Raw genomic sequence first — 22766 nt, 5'->3', positions numbered from 1 at the left:
AAGGGATCTCAAGAGAAGACTAACAGTAATGGGTAGACTGGTAACTGAATAACATTTCTGGAATCCCCTCCTAAGGGTTTGTTCAATGACACTAATAATGTATTTGCTAGGCGGCCATGCCATATCTTTGTGTGAAACTAATGTGCCATTCATCAGCTACATTGTGCTGCATCAAACATTAGTCCATTCAGAGTAGACCCATTAAAAATAATGGACCTAAGTAGATTAACTGTAGATACAATGCACTGTGTTCTTATTTGCCTTGCCAGATCTAGTGCTGAGTTTTTCACAGCACTTTGATATGCAAAAAGAATCAAATATTTATTTATTTATTTTACTACGTAACAAATTTATAATCCGCTTTATAGCCTGAAGCCCCTGAATTGGTGTGCAAGTTAAATATGGGGATACTATATACACAAGTTCAGCTGTAAAAACAATAAAATAATTCATATGAACTTCAAATCAAGAAAACCACCTTGATCATTTCCGCAAATGTCCATTTGACAAATATCAACTCGGAGGCAGGTATAACTATGCTAACATGCAGCATCACAGAAGGGGTTCAAAATAGGCCTGGATGCTTCTTGCCATTTTTGGATAGATGATCAAGGCTCTTATCTGCTCAACAGCTTCCTTTTAGATCAGGGGAGGGGAACCTTTAAACTTCCAGAAGTTGCAGGATTAGAACCCCCATCACCCCTGACCATGCTGGCTGAGGCTGATGGGAGTTGGGGTCCAAGAACATGTGGAGAGTCACAAGTTCTCCATCTCTGGTCTACAGCTTTGCCTGATCAATGACTTGGAATTTCCCTTTTTAATTTTCTGCATGCAGCGTCACCACCCAAACCCAAGATAGAAAGCAGAATGGCACAAATCCAAGAACAGATGCCAGCGACAGTGACCTGCTGGGTATTTTACCACTGCCCCGATGAGCCAATTATGTTGATTTTCAGCGGCTTGGAGGAGAGTCGTATGTCTTCCCAAAAAACTACCAATAGAGATGGAAAACTCCAGACTGTTCTGAGTTTTACTCCAACTTGGGAGGATCATGGGAAAACACTGACATGCACTCTGAAAAGCCACAATGGGGCAGAGATATCCAGGAGCACCATGATATTGGATGTGAAATGTGAGTATTCAGGGGTATGAAACTGGGCTATGTGGGGGAAATCTGGAAAAAGATATTCCGCCTGAACTGCACAAGATTCTGTTCCTCTGAAAAGCCATCGTCTGAACTCTGAATCTTGTGAGGGCTTTGGCTTAGGCATTTACAATAGCAAGAAGCATGTGATTGTCACATTTGAAAGGATGTCTGTTATTGAGTACAAAATGTGAGGGGATCCTTGCAAGATGGGAGGGGGTTATAATTGGGGGTCCCTGATTATATTCTAGGACCTCCAGCCTTGCAGCTGCTGTCACTTTCTGATGGTACTTATGACTTCCATATTTTATTTATTTCAGATAGTCCCAAAAGAGTTAAGCTGAGCGCTATGCCTGGAATCACAGTCCGAGAAGGGGAGAAACTCTCTCTTGCATGTACAGTCAACAATAGCAACCCTGGAGTTACATACCAATGGTACTGGAAGGATATGCGGAAATATGAATGGATGAGCCCAATAAAGGAATTTGATTCTGTAGGAGAGCAAGATTCTGGTGTCTATCGCTGTACAGCTGAAAACACAGTTGGATCCGGTAGCTCAGAACTGACCATCAATGTCCAGTGTGAGTTTCTTTGTTGGGCTGGTGAATGATGACCATCAAGATTTACAGACATTACTCGCCTCTTCCTTCCTCTTCTGAGGGACTTTTCTTATTTCAGAAGAGAACTACTTTCTCCTTCTGATTTTCATGCATTGTGTGACTATCAGGACAGGAAACAGGAAAAAGCTTCTTTATCTCCAATTCTATACACACACCAATATAGTTTGTAAACCTGCATCATTGGTCTTGCATAAAATGTAGCTTTAGAATACAATCTTAAGTCCGATCACCTTCAGCCTCACTCACCTCACAGAGTGTTTGTTGTGGGGGAGGAAGGGAAAGGAGAATGTTAGCCGCTTTGAGACTCCTTAGGGTAGTGATAAAGCGGGCTATCAAATCCAAACTGTTCTCTTCTTCAAAGATGGGCAGGGTTGCATCCAGGGCTGGCTGGTGGCTGGCTGGGTCTGGAGGAAGCATAGACATGGCCTCATTTAACCCCATAGGTGCCGAACTGCAGTATCTGAACACCTTTCTGTGGACTTTCCCAGCACCCCCAAATGAGAAATAACAGATATGATGATAAAATTATTTAATGCTATCCCAAAATCTCCCTCCTGGGGTTGGGTTGACTCAGCCTGATTAATGTGGCATGCTGGACCAGGATCTTCAGCAGCAGGATTATAATCCCCACTCAGACATGCAGTTCACTGGGAGTTCCTGGATCCCAGTCACCATTTCTCAGCCTAGCTTACTTCACAGGATTGATGTGAGGATGAAATGGGGAGGTGGAGAACCACATGCAGCAGCTTGAGCTCCTGGGAGGAAAGGTGGGATGAAAATATATACTGTACATAAATAATGGTTGGCCAAATTAATACCACAGCAGTAAACATTATAATCACCATCAATTAATTAACTGATGATGATGATGATATAGTAGAGGTGGCAGTAGTGATTCTGTTGACACGGTGGTAGCAGAGGTGGCAGTCAATGGTGATGATAAAAGGGAAGTCTTACTCTGACTTCCCCTGTGTGTGAAGACAGGCTCTGGCAGACTGAACAGATGAGACCAAAGTGGGTCCAATGGTCAAGCAGACGGTTTCTGCATTTGCTGTAGAGGGGAGTGAGGGGCAGATGGGCTCATTAACACTGGGAAGGTAGCCCATCTAGGAGAAGGAAAACTCTGATCTAGAGTGGAGTCTCTATGATGGTTAGATGGTGCCATGTATGCCCCCTTCCAGCAACTCCTGCAGCCAAGCTGGTGCCAAACATATTGCTCTGCTTTCTTGTGGACTACACAAGCAAATCGGAGAATGGGGTCTTCTCATCTGGGCAGCCCAGGACCTCCATACACACTGCCCAGGCTCGCGCCATATGGAGGTCACTTGGATGCTGCTAACGCAGCAATTTGACTAAACCCACGGAAACACGGTCTGTTGTCTCTCAAGACAGGTGGATGCCAAAAACAGTCACCATCAGCATAGTAATGATCTGTCTTCTAACAGTATCCCAAAATGTCCCTGCTGGAGTGGGCTGACTCACCCTTCCATATGGTGGGGCCAGTTTTGCTACCTTCACCAATCCCTGAATACACACGTTACTCTCTCACAGTTCTCTTGTCCCCCAAGGCAGCACACACATTTTCTTGCCTTGAAACAAGAGTCCTGATTTCAGTGTCCATAATATCTCTACCCCAGATCCACCAAAGGATGTGAAGATTGACGTGCCACCAGGGATAATCAAAGAAGGGGACAACGTGGTATTGCAGTGCTCTTCCCGAGGGAATCCTGCCACCAACCGCCATGGCTGGTATAAAGATAGTCAGTCTGGCATAATTGGAACTGACAAGGAGCTGCGTTTTGAGGCGATCCAATCCAGAGATTCCAGTACCTATTACTGCATAGCCAGCAACACCATTGGAAATTCAACATCCTCATCCGTCACCCTGGATGTTCAGTGTAAGTAACCTCAGTTTCAGGAAGTGAAGGGTCTGTAGCTTGGACTTTGACTGGCAGGGTCATAGCTGTGCTCTGCATCAGCTGCCACCTGATCCTTATAAAAACCCTGGAGGTACCAGGAATATTGACCACTTGCATGCAAAGTATGTGGCACATCATATACAAATTTAAAAGACAGTTGGGCGTATTTGCTGGAGAAGATTATCAATGGCAGCTGGACATGACAGCTTTGTTGTACCTCCACCATCAGAGGCTATTTTCTGGAAATCTCAAGTGGGGACAGTGTTCTTGTGTTCATGTCCTGCTTAAGGACTTCCCATAAGCATCTTGGTTATTGACCACTGTGAGATGGGCCTTTGGCCTGATTCCTATGGGCTGTCCTGAAGCTCTTACCTTGGGATGCAATGAGAGGTCAAGCAAGGCTGTTTGTGCAAACGAGCAGCTCTGCTTGATTTCTGCAAGCTGAATTGGGATAGTAGCATCAGCCACCTTGAGTGAATTTTGTCCCAATCCTGCTTGTGCACAGCCCTTGGATACCATGCTGGCTGGGGAGGAGGGTGAATCCTCTACTTGCTGGTCAGAGCTTAATGGAGAGAGTTGGGCACCACCAACCTTCCTCTATTGATGTTCTCCATGTTCATGATCCTCCTTTGCTGGCTAGTGCAGAGTGAATTAAGGCCATTGAATCCTTCAGTTAAGAACAGAGGTGGCTGCCTTATACAGAGTCAGACCACTGGTCCCATCTAGTTCTATGTTGTCTAAATTGGCCATGGCTCTGCAAAATTCCATGCAGGAGACTCTCCTAACCCTGTGTGGAGATACTGGGGATTGAACCTGGTACCTTCCACACGCAAGGCAGATGCCCTACCACTGAGCTATGGCCCTTCCTTTTAAAGGCTGTAAGTCTGAATGTGCAAGGCCCACCACTGCATTTTCAGTATGAGCAATTTCTTGCTCACCTGCTCCTACATAATTTCTACTTGGGGGCATCCACAGTGCGGCAGACCAGCAGCCCATGTGTGTTGACTGCTCCCATGCTTCTGCTGGTGATATTTGAGTGATGCTGATCATGCTAGTGGGACTGGGAAATTGGGAAGCGATTCTTTCAGGGCAGGTGCCGGGAGCTGGTCAGTAATAACTCACATGATGTCAGTGAAGTTAACTCTTTATTTAAAGAAACAAACAGCTCAGGATTCCAGGCCTAGTGGGCACAGTAACTCTTCCCAGTAGATTGTGGGAGACGTCAGAGATTGAACTACAATCTTTAAGCTGCAACCTTTCCCATGTTATTGTGAATATAACTCTTAACTTTTGGAAAGTGGGTATAAATGTAGAAATACTTCCAGAAAATGACCCGTGCACATAAACAACTTGGAGATTATCAATATTAACTCGTCAATGTGAAACATTTGTATTTATAGGTATTTATGCTCATTCTTTGCTATTTTGTGTGTGACTGATTATTGTGCACATCTCCCAACTATGCACATCATGGATGATGTTTCTCAGGAATAAAAAAAGCATTGATTTGATTTTCCAGATGCTCCCAAGAATGTCCAGCTTATCCTTAATAGCCATCAGCCCATCACAGAAGGAGACACTGTCCCACTGAACTGCTCTGTGGGCAGCAGTAACCCCAGTCACAAACGGTATTACTGGTACAAGTCAGGGGAACGTATAACTCATACTCAGGAACTGTACACCTTTACTGCACCACCTGAAAAGGTCAGCATTTACAAATGTCAAGTTTGCAACGAGATCAGCTGTACAGCATCTGCACCCATCTCTGTGACAACACTCTGTAAGTAATGCTACTGGAAGACCTGGAACACATGCACCAGTCAAGCAGAGGTTATGGAAAGGCAGGTGCAGTCATTCCGCAAACTTGATCCACACAGGCTATGTGGCTCCACTACGTGTTTGGAGAATTGCAGGTTGAACTTAAATAACTTAGCCAAATCACGAGAAGTGTGTACTCTTTGGCATATAGAGCCTCTTGGCGTAGACTGATCTTACACCTGAGACCCCAACTTGTTAGCAGCCTTATACATGACAAAAGCCAGGATGCTTGCCTATAGAAATTGTGAGCCATTATCAGTCACGACTTACACAGGCAGACCCGCTATGGCAGAAATATTTTGGAGAATGTTTTTTTCTGATGCTCCTCAAGTGGTGAGCACCCACTGTTGGCACTATTTAAAAAAGGCAACTGCCAAAAGCAGGGCTGTTGAGTGCAGCAGGCATGTGCTTTTCAAGCTGAAAATTGAGGTTGATCACTCAGATTTACTGCAGAGGAATCTGTATTCAGCGGTTGTTGTGTGCGTGTGGCGGGTTTTGTGTGTGTGTTCAGGTGCGAGGGCAGGTGAGGCACCTCATGTGATACATTGCCTTTGGTCTCTCCACCTGCAGTTGGTCCCAAGGATGTGAAAGCTGTGCGAGAACCCCTGGGGCTGATCAAAGAAGGCAGCTTTGTTAAGCTGAGATGCGAAGTGAGAGATGCCAACCCCCAGAAGCTCACCTACATATGGTACAAAGAAGGGCAACAGCTGCAGCTGGACTCTACAGTGACCATCCCAAAAGTGACCCCTGAGCATTCTGGCAGTTACTATTGTGCAGCAAGCAACCAAGTAGGCTCAGCAAAGTCCTCACCAGTTTGGCTGAGTGTCCTTTGTGAGTATGGAAAGGAGAGAGTGCTGGAGATGGCTGATGAGGACCCCACCCCAAGTACCTGATTCCCTTACTCTGTCCTCAGGGGTGGCCCGTCCATTCTCGGTGCTTGAGCCAAAATGGGAAGTGTCACTCTGCCCTGCCGTTGGCACCGCTGCCTCCACCACCCTCCCTGCTGTTTCCTTCACTGGTGGAGAAGTGCTGATTTCAGGCGAGATCTCCCCAATTTCAGGTGAGATCTAGCCTGAAACCATGCAAGATATTGTGCACTTCACAAGAGCTTGTCCAATTTCAGTGAGATTTCAGCTGAAATCGGGGTCAATACCAGCCCCACTTCACCCCTATAAATGGGGGCAGTGGGGCAGGTGGGGTCTGCTTAGGCAGCATCCCCACCCCACCAAATGGCACATCACCCTGCCTGTCCTCCAAGCATTGCTTCTAGCTGAGGACAAGCTTCCAAGATCTTTTCTTCAACCCTTGCCTTTTAATTAGAACCAGAGCTGTCCATTCCATCCTCCTTAGTTTCATTGTTTCCTTTCTAGAACACAGCAGGGAAAAAGGATGGGGGCAAAATTCAAGTTAAAAAGTTGGATCTGCCTCTCAATAGCTCTGGCTTCACCTACTGTTGGTCTCTCTCTGTCTTCTGCCCTATAAGCCCCAAAGGGCACCAGCAACCCTTGAGTCATATTGAGAGCCTTAAGACAAATACTGGACAGTGCTGAATGTATCTTCCCTGCCTTTCTTCTTGGCAGATGGGCCTCGCAATGTCCATTTACTCCTGAGCACCCAGGATGCTATCATTGAGGGAATGAGTATCTCATTGAGATGCGATAATGATGCCTCCCCACCAGCTGATGTTTACACATGGTACTGGAACAAACAGAGGCTCCAGGAAACTTCCAAGATACTTCAGCTTAAGAAAATCCAGGTCGACCAGTCAGGATCCTATCACTGCAAAACTTCCAATAGCATCTCTGAGCAGGAGTCACCGCCCATGGGCATCACTGTGTCCTGTAAGTAGTTTAAGGTTACCAGATTTTTTCCAATGAATCCAGGGACACTTTTCAACTTCAATAGGAATGATAGGATTTTGTATGCGGACTGATTTGTAAATCTGGGGACTGTTCCTGGGAAACGGGGATGTCTGGTAACCTTAGAGTAGTTATTAATGGCAGGTCAAGAATTCTACCTTGCAAAATGTTGTTTTAGTAGCTGCATGACCATCCTTTGTCAAGAATTGTACGTTGATAATTATTGTGGAAGGACGATCCATGGATATAATGGCCAATGCATTTCCAACAACCTGTGATTTTGGGAGAGTATTGTGACCTGACCAAGGAGCATGGACAAAGGAGAATCTTGAGAGCTAGACAGATAGTTCTGGAGGGCTGTATTTGAGCCCAGGACCAGAGGTTCCCCACTGCTAATCTATACAGATCTGCTGTAGTGTCAGAGTTATTGTGGGAAATAAACATGGCAGCAAACCCAGCCACTCAGAGCACTAGATGGTGGTGGTCGGGTGCAGAAAGTGGGTATACACAGCCCTGCCTGGGACCTTCTGCATGCAAAGCCAATGTTCTGCAGCTGAGCTCAGGCCCTTCTCACTGCTTGCAAGGCAGATGGATGCCAAGGAGAGGAACCTGGTGGACTTCAGTGTGCAACTGAATAAAAGCCTGCTTGGGATCAGGCAACAATCTTTTCGCCGTTACAGCCAGGTGTTGCAAATTCTGCTCTTTCTCCTTTTCTGTGTCATGTAGACAGCAGAGCTACTGTGTTGAAGCGTGCCCTGATTGGCCTGGGCAGTGTCCTACTTGCGGTTTTCCTCCTGGGGTTGCTGTCGCACTTGGTGCAGAGATGGTAAGTGGTTGTGGGGAGAGCCTCTTTGACCCAGGTAGGTCATTAACTGGTGGTGTTTCTGAAGGAGGTAGGCTTCCCTGTTCTGCTGGCATTGTATTATTGTGCATTTAATTATGTATGGATTTTATAATCGAGTTAATGCTTGTAAACTGCTTAGAAGCCATTTTGGCACGTAAGCAGTATGTAACTGTAAATAACTAGTGGGTAATGTCTGGCATTGCCCAGGTATTTGTAAAAAAAAAAGTGTTTTTTAAATAGATAGTGTAGTGGCCCGTCACGCCCAAAACCAGACAAAGTCACATTTGGGCCTGCCATCCTGCTACACAATGGCTCCTGGCACCCAAACTTTGATGAAGCCTCCTTCCCCCACTTCTTGACACCTCATGCTAAGTTTTGTGATGAAATCTGGAGAGGTGGCCAAACCTATGGCAAAAAATGATCAAAGTCATACCCATGTCCAGCTTCAGTCTGCCATCTTGATTCAGAAGGGCATTTGGCATCCCAACAATGACTAAAACCACTACCCCACCTTGAGAATTCTCATGCTGAATTTAGCAACGATAGCTTGATAGCTGGGGAAACCTGTAGAGAACAAACAGACAGACAGACCAGTTTCCAAAATATGTAGCAGAAGAGATTGACCAATGATCTGACAGTTTAAATAACGCCTATCAACTTTCTATAAATCACACACACCTTCTGTTTGGTGAAGGGGTTTGGAAGTGGTGGTAGTCTTCTGGTGAACTGCCCCAGTGGGACAGAACTGTATCTTTTCTACCATTGCAGGAAGAAAACATTAGACCCCGGCACTGGAAGGGCACGGAGATCAGGCTCATTTTTTGTGAAGAAGGTTAAGTCTTATTTTCCACTGGCATCAGTACATTGTGGGAGGGTGAGGGTGTTGAATCTGTTTGCAAATAACAAGTGACATGGCTGCTTCTGTGACCAGCCAATGACCTCTAGATGTTGTTGGCAGTCGTGACGATCAGCATGAATTAATAGGACAAATTAGATGAAGCTGCACCACAGTCCCAAGTATGATGACAGTGGTTGCTTCTTCTCCCTTGTGGCAAGTAGCAACCTCTGGAAGTCATCCCCCCAGCCTTGCAATTGGGACTGTGGTGAAGTGGGAACTGGTTGCCGTCCCCTTGCTTTGAAAGAGAATTGGACAAGTTTGTGGGAGATATCAGTGGGTACTAGCCACAATGACTATGTTCCACCTTTACAGTCAGAGGCAGGGTAGCTCTGAATTTCAGGAGCTGGTGGCTTTTCTCAGCCCTGAGTGACACATGGGGCACCCCATGAAATACATCTCAAAAGGCACAGGAGCCTCTCATCCTTTGCATGGAGGGGTGGGTGGGCAGGTGGAATATATGCCCCTGCAGAGAAAATGAAGGTGTCCTAGGCAAGAGAGTAAACACTGCTCTGTTTCTTAGGCCAAGGGAGAAAAACTGTGTAATGGTAACAACAGGCTGAGAGAAAATGGAGCAGATGGCTCCATTGGATTCCTGAACCAGGGTGCAGAAACTTCAATTTCTTATGCGGTGCTCAGGTTCCCTCCAAGTTTGTCTGAGGAACGCACTGTTTATGCCAGGTATGATGGGGAGCAGACTAGAGGGTTGCGGGAAGCTGTGGTAGATACGTTGCCTTTTTTGGAAGAAGGGGGAGTCAGACAAGTGATGGGTTTAGATGAACTGCAGTAGGAAGGGGCTTCCACATGCAAGGAGCCACCACTGAATAGGCCCTTCCTATACACTGCCTGTAAGGGACACGGGTGGCACTCTGGGTTAAACCACAGAGCCTAGGATTTGCCGACCAGAACGTTGGCAGTTCGAATCCCCGCGACGACGGGGTGAGCTCCCGTTGCTCGGTCCGTGCTCCTGCCAACCTAGCAGTTCGAAAGCACGTCAAAGTGCAAGTAGATAAATAGGTACTGCTCCAGTGGGAAGGTAAACAGCGTTTCCGTGCGCTGCTCTGATTTGCCAGAAGTGGCTTAGTCATGCTGGCCACATGACCTGGAAGCTGTACGCCGGCTCCCTTGGTCAATAAAGCAAGATGAGCACCACAACCCCAGAGTCGGCCACGACTGGACCTCATGGTCAGGGGTCCCTTTACCTTTATACACTGCCAATGCCCATATTTTCTCTCTCCTTCCTTCCCTATGATGGACCAGATACAAAGGAGGTCACCAGAGCTCCTGTGAGTTTATCACTGGTGTAGAAGAGGGGATTTCAGTTGGTACAGCTTCTCTTGTGGTGGGTGGGGAAAATTTGCCCATCCTGAAACCACATCGTTTGCATGATGATTAAAGACTCAGCAACCCCGGTTCTTCTTTGCATCTGGTACTTCTGTTGCTCATCTCCTGTGAATGGGAAAGTGTATAAAGTCAGTAAGGGACCCACCCACTGAAAATCAACAAAATGCAACATGGTGCATTCTGGATGTAGATTACAACTCCAACCATCCTTCACCATTGACCATGCTGGCTGGGGATGATGGGAGTTGTGGTCTAATGGAGGGCATAAAGCTGACAAAGGCTGCTATATTGCATTCAGACAGCCTAAGCACTAAATTCCTCTTCCATACTCCGAATGCTTTTCTAACTGGAATCTTTAATTCTTTACAGTGTCAAAGCACCGCAACCTTTGGATGATGCCGTGATCTACAGTGTGGTAAAGAAACCCCAGCTCCCCACAAAGGTACATCTTCGTTGTAAGACAGAATCCCATGGGATGTGTGAATGACTTGGCTTCTCCAGTATTGTAGCCCATGATCTCCTATGGTTGGCATGTCTGGACATATGGTTGGAAGTATGCCAGGGGCCCACATCCTAGCAGGTTCTCCACTGACCAGAGAACCCTGGAGATGCTGCGGTGAGGAGGTAGACTCACAGAGGGAAAGAGGACCACGGAGGGTGTCCTCTCAAGGTATCCCCCATAACTCCAAAACGCTGTGAGGTCTGGTCCATGCAAGGTGGAGGTAGGGGCTTCAAAGGGGTCTGGTCCCAACACAAGCATGACCAATGTTTCAGGTAATGTACTAAATTTGGTTGTCATTCAGACTGCAAATGGCAGTTTGACTCACACTGTAGGGAAACAGGTTTAAGAGCAATATGTCTTTTAAAGCATCACAGAGAGTTGCGGCTTTCAATAAACGTGTATTGAATATATGGGAAATAACTGTGTACAGCTGAAAACGCTGTCAGCATTAAGATAAATTCAACAGTGTAAATAAGTTTTGATGAACGCAATAACGGAACACAGATAGGTATAGTTTTTGTAAAATGTGCAGGGATTTATTATATGCAAAATCAACCACGGAAAGAGAAGAATGGAAGTCATGGATATCTCAAGGGTGTAAAATGAGTATTTTAAATTGTAAAACAGAAAATTAAATATATATTAAAGAGAGAGAGAGAGAGAGAGAGAGAGAGAGAGAGAGAATTGCGGCTTTCAGTTTAGTACAGGGAATTCAAGCTGTCACTAGAATATTTTTCTCAACTTTGTGGTCAGCTGTAGAATAGGTGTGTGGTGAGAAGAACAGAACAGGGGAAGCCCTGATGCAATTTCCCCCAACCTGGTACCCTCCACCTGTTTTGAACTAAAACTCCCATCATGCCTGATGATTGGCCATGCTGACTAGGAATGATGGGAGTTGTAGTCAAAAGCAGCTGGAGAACATCAGATTAGGGAAGTTGCCTTAGTAGCACCCTCCTTTGGAGTCAATGAAAAAGTCAGGTTTAATTCCACCCTGTTTTTGTAAAGCAACTTGAGAAGGTGGTTTTTGTTTTAAAGGACCTTCAAAAACAAAGAGCACCCGAATCTGGCAAAATAAAATGCCAGATACCTTTAATTAGCTGGGCTAATGTCACAACCACGAGAGAAAGGTAAACCATCCCTAACCTTCCCAGGTAATCCACTTCTGGATAGATAATGAACTGCCTTCATAGTGATTTGTTGCTCATGGCATTTGTTTTAGGACAAGTGAAAACTGAACTGAGTGGGTACCATTTATTTTTTTAATTTTAATTTGCTTTGAAACTCATATCATCAGGCTTGCTAATGCACAGGGCCATGCTGTCCTGATTCAGCTTCTGGTTTCTTATGCTGTCCCACCCCCTTGTTGGCAATTTACAAGAAATCGTCACCCTTGAAGTGAGAACCATTTTTCTTAAAAAAGACGAGCATGTGTTTCCTTTGTAAGGCCCAGATAGAATCTCTGCAGAGCGTAACACGGCCCCAGGGATATGCACTGTCAACAGCATCTCCTCCTAGCTGTGCTACTTTTTAAAATCATTACAGTATGCCAGTGCCTTCTGCTATCTGCATGAGAAGCAGAAATTCAATAGGTAAAGGAGGCTTTCCTTGCCATAGTGGTGAGACGGGAGAGAGGAGAGAAATCTCTTGAGGTCTGGTCAAGCAACTGTTTAATAAAAGTTTTGGGGCATGCGGAAGACCTGCCCTAAAGATGGGGGGGGGGACGACAAACCTAGATCTGTATTAATTGGCACTTCTAATGAAGCTACAAATCCATAGCTGTCAACTTACAGATTTGAAAATAAGGGACCAGCAGCCTCGAAAATAAGGGATCAGCAGCCAAAATAAGGGATCAGCAGCCAAAATAAGGGATCAACAATTACTTTGATAAAATACATATTTTGTTGCGTGCAAATGGCTTTAGATACCTGTTAGGTCCATAAATTACCATATAGCATATATTCAACACAAAAAAACAGCAACAATTTGTTGTTGACAAAGCACTGCTGGACATAGAAAGGGCTCCATTACCTTCAGTAGCTTATTTAAGAGACATCATCAATAAGGGACAGCAGCGGGACATGGTGCTGGGATAAGGGACTGTCCAGCCAAATAAGGGACACTTGACAGCTATGTACAAATCTCACCACCCCTGAATGTTGGCCATTCTGGCTAGGACTGGTGGGAGTTACAGTCCAATGATGTCTGGAAGGCACTGAGGTGGGGAAGGATGCTCTGTTGCATCCAGGAAGCTTAACCACTAAATCCAAAATGTGAAAGTTTTATCAACTGCATAGGGATACCTGTTGTAGCTTGGCTGGGTGGGAGTGCAGATGTAGTATCATGAAAAACTGTGGTCCTTAAAAAACACACGAAAAAACCAAGCTGTTAGTCCTTAAGTTTGCAGCGAGCACCCTGAGAAATGTGTAGGTGGTTTCTACTAAATATTCCAAGGCTTTGGGTGGAAGCTGCCTTAAAACTAGCCAAACTATTGGCCTTTTTAGCTCTGTATTGTCTATTCCAGGGGTCAGCAACCTTTTCCAGCTGTGGGCTGGTCCACCATCCCTCAGACCATGTGGTGGGCCGGACTATATTTTGAAAAAAATATATGAATGAATTCCTGTGCCCCACAAATAACCCAGAGATGCATTTTAAATAAAAGCACACTTTCTACTCATGTAAAAACATGCTGATTCCCGGACCGTCCGCAGGCCGGATTGAGAAGGCGATTGGGCTGCATCTGGTCCACGGGCCTTAGGTTGCCTACCCCTGGTCTATTCTGATTGGAAGAAGCTCCCCAGGATTTCAGACAGGAGTCTCTTCCAGCCCTGGAGATGCTGAACTTGCCATGCAAGGCAGATTCTATGCTAGGCTTTGATGAAGGGGCAGGGAGGGCTGGGAAGGATTCTTAGTCTGAAACCCTGGAAAGACAGGACTTGCAGACAACACTGAAGTACAGTAAATGGACCAGTGATCTGACTCAGTAGAAGGCAGCTTGCTATGTGTGCGCTGCAAACATCAAACAAACACCACCCTTGTTGTCAGCATTTCTTCTCCACAGATTTTGATAATGGACATTCTCTGCAGCTGTCGGGATTCTGACAGCATCTGGCATGCAGAAGATAGTACCTGACAATGCAAACCTGCAGAAGCGGACACTGTTTGATATTAGGCATGATTTTAACAGCTATAATCTAGCAGCAGCTAATATTTGACCATTTGTGATATTCTATAAGTATTAGAGCAAGGATGCAGAGGTTCTTGGACTCCGGCTCCCATCAGCCCCAGCCAGAGCACCCAATGGTCAAGGATGATGGGAGCTGTAGTCCAACAGAATTGGAAGGACTACAGGTTCCTCAGCTGTGCAATAGGGGTCACTATTTGACAGCATCTCACAGGACAGTTTTATGCAGCCGCCACCAGTTTTGCTTCTGCAATATACCAGCCAACAATTGACATATGAAAGTTGGTAGATGATATGCAATGAAATGTACTCCAGTTTATATAATAATTCAGTCAGTCAGTCAGTTATCCAATCAAAACAGGTAAATTGCAACATTTTGAGATCCCCCATACAACTTAATACAAATATTGCATTTTGAAAAAATGGGCATTTATTGACCTTCTTTGGGCTTTCATTTCAGTGTAACCCTGGGTCTCTCTAACACAGTAGAGCAGTCTTCCCCAACTGAGTGCCTTCCGGATGGTGTTGCACTACAGCTCCCATCATCCCTGACCAATGGTCCTGCATGCTTGGGCTGATGGGAATTGGGGTTTAATTACATCTGGAGGATACCACATTGCCTACCCGTGGTCTCCTGGCAGCAGGTCTCTGGAATTTGAAGCCAGGGTTCTTTCTCTGCCCTGCGTGATGCCAGGGGTTGTATCTGAGACCCTTTGCCTTTAGAGTAAACCCTCTGCTCCACCACTAAGCTACACTCCTTCCCCTCAACTTGTATCTCCTTCTGCTTTAGGGAGACACCAAACCTGACTACGAGAATGTGGTGAACAAGAGTGAAGAGGAACTGCATTACTCATCCTTGGTGAACCTGGGCCCACGGCCTCGCCCCACCTATGTAGACTCTGAAACAGACTCTGAATCGGAGGAGAGCATCCAGTATGCATCCTTGAAGCACTGATCCTCTTGGAACTAGCAGAGATCAGGAACTACTCCTAGACTCTTTCCCCTCTGTGTTGAGGTGGTGCCAGCGGCTGGGCCTGTATTATAGCTTGCTGTTTGCAATCAAATGCAGCAGAACTTGAGCGGGTAGCGCAGATGATCTGACTGTACCGGGAGACAAGCAAGGCTGAGGTTTAGATAGATATGGTGCATCACTGCCAGCACAGTGCTCCACCTATCAACACATTTCATTGGTGATTGAGATCAGTATCCCCAAGTCTTGTCTTTCCCATCGGATCATATGGGAAAGATCTGCTATTCCTTCCTTCCTTCCTTCCTTCCTTCCTTCCTTCCTTCCTTCCAACAAGTCAATTCATACTTGCAACATAGAAAACTGCTCTCTGTATATTCCAGGTGATACTATTCATTCATCCAGTCCGGTATCATCAATCTTGGCTAGAAGCAGCTCTGCAGGCTCAGAGGTCTTTCCTATCATCTGCTGCCTGATCCTTTGAACTGGACATGTCACAGATCGAACCTCTGTGTGGATCCTTCCACTCAGCTATGGTTGCATTTGGTTCAGGGATTCCCAAACTGGGTGGGGTCCTGCTGTGCCTTGAAAGGGATGGGGAAGATATTTGATTCAGATTACGTTTTACGGTAAACTTAAAGAATTCTCATTTCCCAAAGCCACACACAAACCGAAACACAGTTGTCCCTCAAAATTCTCACTTCTGCAAATTTTGCAATTCAGTTCTCCAACCATGCGACGCGTATAAAGAGGTATATGCAAAGTGGGCATATATATCTCTTTGTGTGTGTCCCAACTTTTCATATCAAGTGGGCCACAAGGGTACTTTGACATGAAGCCTGTGGGCCTCACACTGCCTTGTCGTGCAAATGGGGGGGAACAAGGCCAACATTTGACCCCCTGTCAGCCCTCATTCTACCTTCCCAAAGCTGAGTAAGCAAGATGCTGGCTTTGGGAAGGAGGTGGGAGGACTCTAGGACCCCATCAGAGCCCTTGTGCCTCCTTCTCAAAGCCCACTGCCTTGCTTACCTGGCTTTGGGAAGGCAGTGCAAGGGCTGTGGGGGAACATCAAATGTTGCTGAGGGCTGCCATAAAAGACCATGAAAGCTTGAGAGAAAGACCACAGTGGACCACCTGGGTGTGCGCGTGCGCGCGCGCATCTATTAGTGAAAACAACATGGGAAAATGTAGTATATAAAGGGAAGTTGTTTTGCAAAATGTGCATTAGGCAAAATTGCAGACAAATATGTGCATTTTGGAGAGATTCACACTAAAATGGGTTATGAATTTTCATGAGGACTGATGTAAAAAATGTGAAGAACTGAGCTTGGAAAGAATGAGAAACTGAGAGAAATTAAAACTGACACATTCACCTATACTGCCAGGATCATCTTGCAGAGGCAAGAGGGCCAGAGGCTGACCCAGGGGAGGGGATGGGTGATATATGAGCTTTTGTGCTACCCAAGGGGCATGAGCTAGGGCTGGAGGAAGAGGGAGAGTCCAAGCAGTTGGCGATGAGGTAGGAGGTGTCAGAAGTGGAGGAGGAGACTGTTGCTGCCCCCTTCCCCACAGTCTCCAAGGACCAGGAGGGCTGGAAGAGGCAGGCATCTTGTGTAGGTCGCAAGATGCTTGTGCATGCCCTATCAGGCAAGGGGTACTTGAGTCTGAAGGCAGGCATGGTCACACCATTGCACCAACAGCCTAGTTTGGGTCACAAGTGTGGGGCGGCGATGCCAGCTATTTCTTTGCCAAAACTGTGTGTCCGGGTGCCGTGCCCATTAGGAGCTACATTAAGTGTGCGCTTTATCAATAAATGATTAAACTACTGGTCATTTGTCCTCCTTAGGCCAGAAGATACATATGTACTGAAGAGATCATGGGACATACTGCATACCAACCAAGCATATATACTCTTGCTGAGCCGCAGCCATTACTAAGCTCGTAGTCACATTTGTGGACCTATGAGCCCTATATGGTCAGTGACAAGACATCTGGTTCTGAATGGTATTGCTACAGCCTTGTCTTCCTTCTGTCACTCAGATGTAATCCATCAGTTTTGACATGCAAGTGTATCCATGGAGTTTGCTTTTGAATCTGTCTATTGATTGAACAAACAGTTGTCTCCAATGTTTTGCAAAACTTTCTCCTAGCAGCACTGATTGTATCTGAAAGAAGTTTATGGCAGTCCGCTTATATATCCTTTGTATCACATGGTGGAAATACTAATGGTTCCCAGAACAGCTTGAATCCAGGTATCATATCTCAATAACCCCATTCATTTTGTTCTAAAATGTCAAGGCTAGTGGACAGGTCCACCGCAAATGTACGTAATATCAATAACCACCTCCTTCCTTATGATGCTTCCAGCAAATGGGGAGTGCATATATCTGATACCTGGCATACATTCCTCAGTGTCGTATGCCATCCTGCAATTCATTTAAAAGACATTACTGTTTGAGTAGTACGTAATGGAAATCCACACACTGTTCTATATATATAATCCCCTGTATCAAAATGGAAAACAGGTTTTTGTCTTCAGCTACTGTCCCTCCCTGCAGCAGCCAACACAGAAGGTTGAGTGACAGCCTGATCAGTTTGGCAGCAAATTGGGACCAGCAAAAACTAAGGGAGTTGTTTCTAAGTACTTGAGAGGTTCCCATGGTATGCACATGTACATACCGATGGACGTTGTTCTACAAAAGGAAGGGCGATACAATACAATAAATAGTGACAGATAATTAAAACCCTCTTAGCAATATGGCAAGGACTATGACTCTTTGGGATCTACAAAATATTGAGGTGACAGTTGAAAGGGCAATACCAACAACTAGGTTGGCTTTAAAAGAAGATTGGACAAATTCATTGCAGATAAGGCTATCCTTGGCGACCATGTTCTACCTCCATAGATGGGGGTGGTAATGATTCTGAATACTGGATGTGTGCTGGTCCCGTGGGTTACCCGAGAGGCGAGGTCCAAGTCCAGTCCGTGGTCAAAGGTGCAACGGGGAGGCAGTCCGTAGTGGCTGAAGCTGGGTGCAGGGCAGGGAGCCGGGTGAAGTCAGGAACAGGCATTCAAGCAGGGAGCCAGGGCAGGTCAGGCGCTCAGGCAGGAAAGCAAGACAGGGTTCAGGCAGGAACTAGCAACCAACAATGTTGCTCCTGCAACTTGGGACTGGGGCTGGCCAGCTTTTATCTGCCCCGAGGCATAGGGTGGCCCCGATCCTCTGGTGACTCGCCTCTCCTGGCCTGGAGGTGAGCACTCCTCCTGCAGGAACTTAGTTCCTTCCGCCTCTCTGCCCTGAGCCTCTGCATCTCAGGAGAGGCTGGTGGGTTACGGGACCCAGAGGCAACCTCAGCTTCCTTTGACGGGGCTGAGAGTGGAACACCTGCAGGCAATGGGTCCTCCATCACCTCAGGAGCCAGAGCAGACTCAGCTGGTGCCTGCACCTGAGGATCCAGCACGGGTGAGGACCCTTCAGGCTCATGCCCCAGCCTAGCTGGTTCTGGAGGTGGGGAATCCTGTGCAGGCTGGGATCCCTCAGGTTCAGCATCTGAGTCCGAATCCCATGCCATCACAGGATGTCTGAAAATGCAGGAGAGGGTAGTGTTGTTGCACTTAGGTCCTGCTTATGGGTTTCTCATGGACACCTGGCTGTCCAGTGTGAGAACAGGATGCTGGACTAGATGGGCCATTGGCCTGATCCAGCAGGCTTTTCTTACATATGGGGAAGGAAACTGGGTGAATTGATGGGGGGAAGAGAGAACTGACCTACTCAAACCCCTAACAAGCTACAGTAAGCATCATGGACTGGAGGGGGTTAAAAACAAACACCTGTGCTGCACAAGTATGTGATTTGTTTTATTTATTTTTTTGCTACAAATACTGTATTGCGGTGCAATACTTTGCATGTATACAGTGGCGTAGCGTGGCGGGTGCAGGGGGGCCAGCCACACCGGGCGCAACATCTGGGGTTAGGGCAAATCCACGGGTTGGGGGCGCAAATCCATGGGTTAGGGGGCGCAAATCCACGGGTTAGGGGGCGCAAATTACTTGCCTTGCCCCGGGTGCTGACAACCCACGCTACGCCACTGCATGTATACATGGAATTTTACAAAATGACAAGAAAAGGAACGGAACAGATTTTCTCCCCTCTTTTACAGTCCTTCCCCCAGTGTGTGTTTGTGTGTTACCGAACATTGCTCTCACTTCTAGGAACTTACTTCCCCAACTGCACCTATTTAGCTATGTCGCAATATCACAATGCCTGTCTTCCTCAGTAAACAGACCATCTTTCACAACTTTGCTGGCCTGTACAGTTAGGAGCTTGACACTGTTTTGTGTTTTGAAAGCAAGAGGTTATGAAACAATAAAAATAAGTAAATCTGTGACGTCTGGGTTCCAGGGAAATCAAGTGGAAGATGACTTCAGCCTTTTCCAAGACTATGTATCCAGACTGCTACCTCTGTTGACTCAGGCCTGCCACTCCCCCACCCCACCCCAGGTAGAGGTTTTAGATCTTAACAGCTAGGGATGTCACTGAGCAGGGACCCCATCACCACCCATGGTCTTCTTCCAAACTTGAGTGGACCATCACCTACACCTGGGAACTATAACATGATGCTCATGAATATTACAGCATCCCCAGATACTTTCTTGGCACCTGCCAGTGCCTCTTGCCCCTCTTAATGATGGCTTCCATTCTAGGGCCTCTGTGGGCTGACCTGGGAGCAGAAATACTTTGATCAGAGCTACGTAGGGGCCCAAAATTTATTCTACCACAGTCCCCTGGAGGAATCTCTGAGGCATTGGGTGTCAGTGGCTGTGGGATCTGCTAAAAGATGCTGGATATGATGAAGAGCCTGCCTTCTGTCACTTTTATAGAATCTAACATACAAAAATCAGACTGTGAAACTTTTCACGGTATGGATCTAAACATCAACTTAATCTACACATTAGGGTGGTTGTGTACCTTTCTTTACAGAGAGATGCCAGTTTAAAGACTAAGACCATAATAAGAAACACAGCCATCATTTGAAATTCTGAATTTTGCAATGCAGTTCTCTGACCAAGTATTGTGTACACAAATGCATATGTCTGTGACAATCACACAAACACACAGAGAATCTACTGGGGAATATTGCTCTGCAAAAATGTGTGTGTTTGGCAAAGCACGGTTAAAAATGTTTTTCATTGGGAGAAATATGCACTCTAAACACTAAAGGGTTTTCAGGAGGACTGTTAAAACCATCACCATCACCATCACGCTGCTGTGGAGAACTGAACATAAGAAAGGACAAAATGAGAAACTGAAATTGGCAAATTTGCTGATGCCTAATCAGGATGTAAGGGACACGGGTGGCGCTGTGGGTTAAACCACAGAGCCTAGGACTTGCCGATCAGAAGGTCGGCAGTTCGAATCCCTGCGACGGAGTGAGCTCCCATTGTTCGGTCCCTGCTCCTGCCAACCTAGCAGTTCGAAAGCACGTCAAAATGCAAGTAGATAAATAGGTACCACTCTGGCGGGAAGGTAAATGGCGTTTCCATGCACTGCTCTGGTTCGCCAGAAGTGGCTTAGTCATGCTGGTCACATGACCCGAAAGCTGTACGCCGGCTCCCTTGGCCAATAAAGTGAGATGAATGCTACAACCCCAGAGTCGGCCACGACTGGACCTAATGGTCAGGGGTCCCTTTACATTTACCTTTAATCAGGATGTAGCTCTCAGCAAAGCTCACCTGCTTGTTCCTTCCCATCTACCTCTTGTGGCCTTAGTGTTGGGTGTGCAAACTGGGACATGCATGTTGGGAGCAGTTCTCATACCCTTCCTGCATGGGGAAGCAGGAGGCCCTATCAAAGGAAGCATTTTATAGGCTATTAACAGGGACAGGAGTGAGCAAACCAACAAACACTCTAGAAGCGGGCTAGATCTCCTCTGCAACAAGCTGGAGGGAATACAAACAACAGCTGTGAGCAGGAGAGCCATGAAACGCTACCAAGTCAATATTCCTGTTTCATTGGCTGTGCATGTGTCAGACACTTCATTAAGAGGCCCTCTTTCCCTTCCAACCAATCCTGATCTTCAGACACTTTTATCGGTTAATGCGATTGTGTTTGCATTTTTCTTTTTAAATGCCATACAATCGTTCAGCACGATGACCTGCTGTAAATGTGTTACTGGTTTAAAGAAGCTGTTTTGTTGACAGGGTGGAAAACACACACACACACACACACACACACACACACACAGTTAAATGTAGTGTAGCAAAGTACATAGTTATCTGTGGACCACACTCTTTGGGGATTAGCCTGGAAGCTTCCAGAAGCTGTGAAGACTCTTAACCCCTGTGGGTTGCTAGCTTTTATAATGGTCTTGCTGCTGTGCTGTTTAACACACACAAAATTAAATGAGAAGGCTTTACCTCATATGGGGATAATATTGTTGAAAAGGCAACATATGCTAAATTTGAATGGATAATGTTGGTATTAAAAGTAGCAGCAGCAACAGCTGAAACTTAATCCAGATAAGACAGAGACACTGTTGATGTAGGGGATCATCTAAATTGGGTTAGGGCTAATACCTGTCATCTGGAGATGGTCTTTAATCCAGAAACTTGCTTTACATGGCCTGGTGGTGGTGGTAGCTCACTTTGACAAGCATACACCCCTAATCTTACCTTACTAAGGGAAGAAGGAATGAATAGATTTTTTTGCGAACATTATTTTTTTGGTAAATTCATACCATACATTTAAAACTCTCTTAGACCACTTTAACAGTCATGGTGTTTCCTGAAGAATCATGGGAACTGCAGTTTGTTAAGTGTGCTGGGAGTTATTAGTGTCACGACTAAAGTCTTTGAGGGCAGAAACTGGAAAGGGCTGGAAAATTCTGGAAGCTTCTAGAAGGTTCAGTTCCTATGCAAATGACTACTTCAAGGTCATGCTGAGCCAGCAGAGATAAATTTCTGCACTCAGTGAGCTACTCTGTATCTCTCTCTTACTTTCATTTGTACTTCGTGTGTCTGAAGTTTTTTTCTGAAGTTTTTTTAACAAGCTTTTGCCTTTTTAGTAAAAGTTTTTTTCTTTTGGACCTTTGACTCTGCATGGTCTTTTTTATTTACAGTGGTACCTTGGGATGCGAACAGGATCCATTCTGGAGCCCCGTTTGCATCCTGAAGCGAACGCAACCCGTGTCTGCGCATGCACGGTCGTGTTTTGGCACTTCTGCGCATGTGTGTGACGAAACACGGAAGTAATGCACTCCGTTACTTCCGGGTCGCCGTGGAGCACAACCTGAATTTGCCTAACCCGAAGCGTATTCATCCCGAGATATGACTGTACTGCAATACACTGTCCATCAATTAGGAGATCCCTCAAAGAGCTACAATTTCCAAAGTTGTTTTTGTTGTTAGAATTAGTATGCTGCCCTTCATTCGAATATCTCAGGGCAGTTCACAACATAAAAATACAGTGGTACCTCAGGTTAAGTACTTAATTCATTCTGGAGGTGTGTTCTTAACCTGAAACTGTTCTTGACCTGAGGTACCACTTTAGCTAATGGGGCCTCCCACTGCCACTGTGCCACCGGAGCATGATTTCTGTTCTCATCCTGAAGCAAAGTTCTTAACCTGAGGTACTATTACTGGGTTAGCGGAGTCTGTAACCTGAAGCGTATGT

At 46.0% G+C, this 22766-nt stretch overlaps 1 protein-coding gene across 1 annotated transcript; it reads left to right on the top strand.

Annotated features, from left to right (window-relative positions):
• Positions 1-842: 842 nt before the first annotated feature.
• On the top strand, positions 843-16471 carry LOC128419225 (B-cell receptor CD22-like). The gene is made up of 11 exons (XM_053399652.1): positions 843-1132; positions 1465-1725; positions 3402-3662; positions 5203-5463; positions 6072-6386; positions 7046-7342; positions 8087-8186; positions 8973-9036; positions 9623-9780; positions 10813-10885; positions 14917-16471. The coding sequence occupies exons 1-11, from the start codon at positions 868-870 to the stop codon at positions 15079-15081; spliced, it is 2220 nt and encodes a 739-aa protein (XP_053255627.1). The 5' UTR covers positions 843-867; the 3' UTR covers positions 15082-16471.
• Positions 16472-22766: the final 6295 nt, after the last annotated feature.

This window comes from Podarcis raffonei, chromosome 8 (assembly GCF_027172205.1).
Source record: "Podarcis raffonei isolate rPodRaf1 chromosome 8, rPodRaf1.pri, whole genome shotgun sequence".
In the NCBI taxonomy this organism is placed as follows: Eukaryota; Metazoa; Chordata; class Lepidosauria; order Squamata; family Lacertidae; genus Podarcis; species Podarcis raffonei.
This window is presented reverse-complemented; position numbering and strand designations above follow the sequence as displayed.

Bases quoted from the DNA above. Each gene is read 5' to 3' on its own strand.
- LOC128419225 (XM_053399652.1), top strand. From the start codon at position 868: ATGGCACAAATCCAAGAACAGATGCCAGCGACAGTGACCTGCTGGGTA. The intron at 3,663-5,202 runs GTAAGTAACCTC...TTGATTTTCCAG, and splicing joins CGTCACCCTGGATGTTCAGT to ATGCTCCCAAGAATGTCCAG. The intron at 10,886-14,916 runs GTACATCTTCGT...CTTCTGCTTTAG, and splicing joins AACCCCAGCTCCCCACAAAG to GGAGACACCAAACCTGACTA.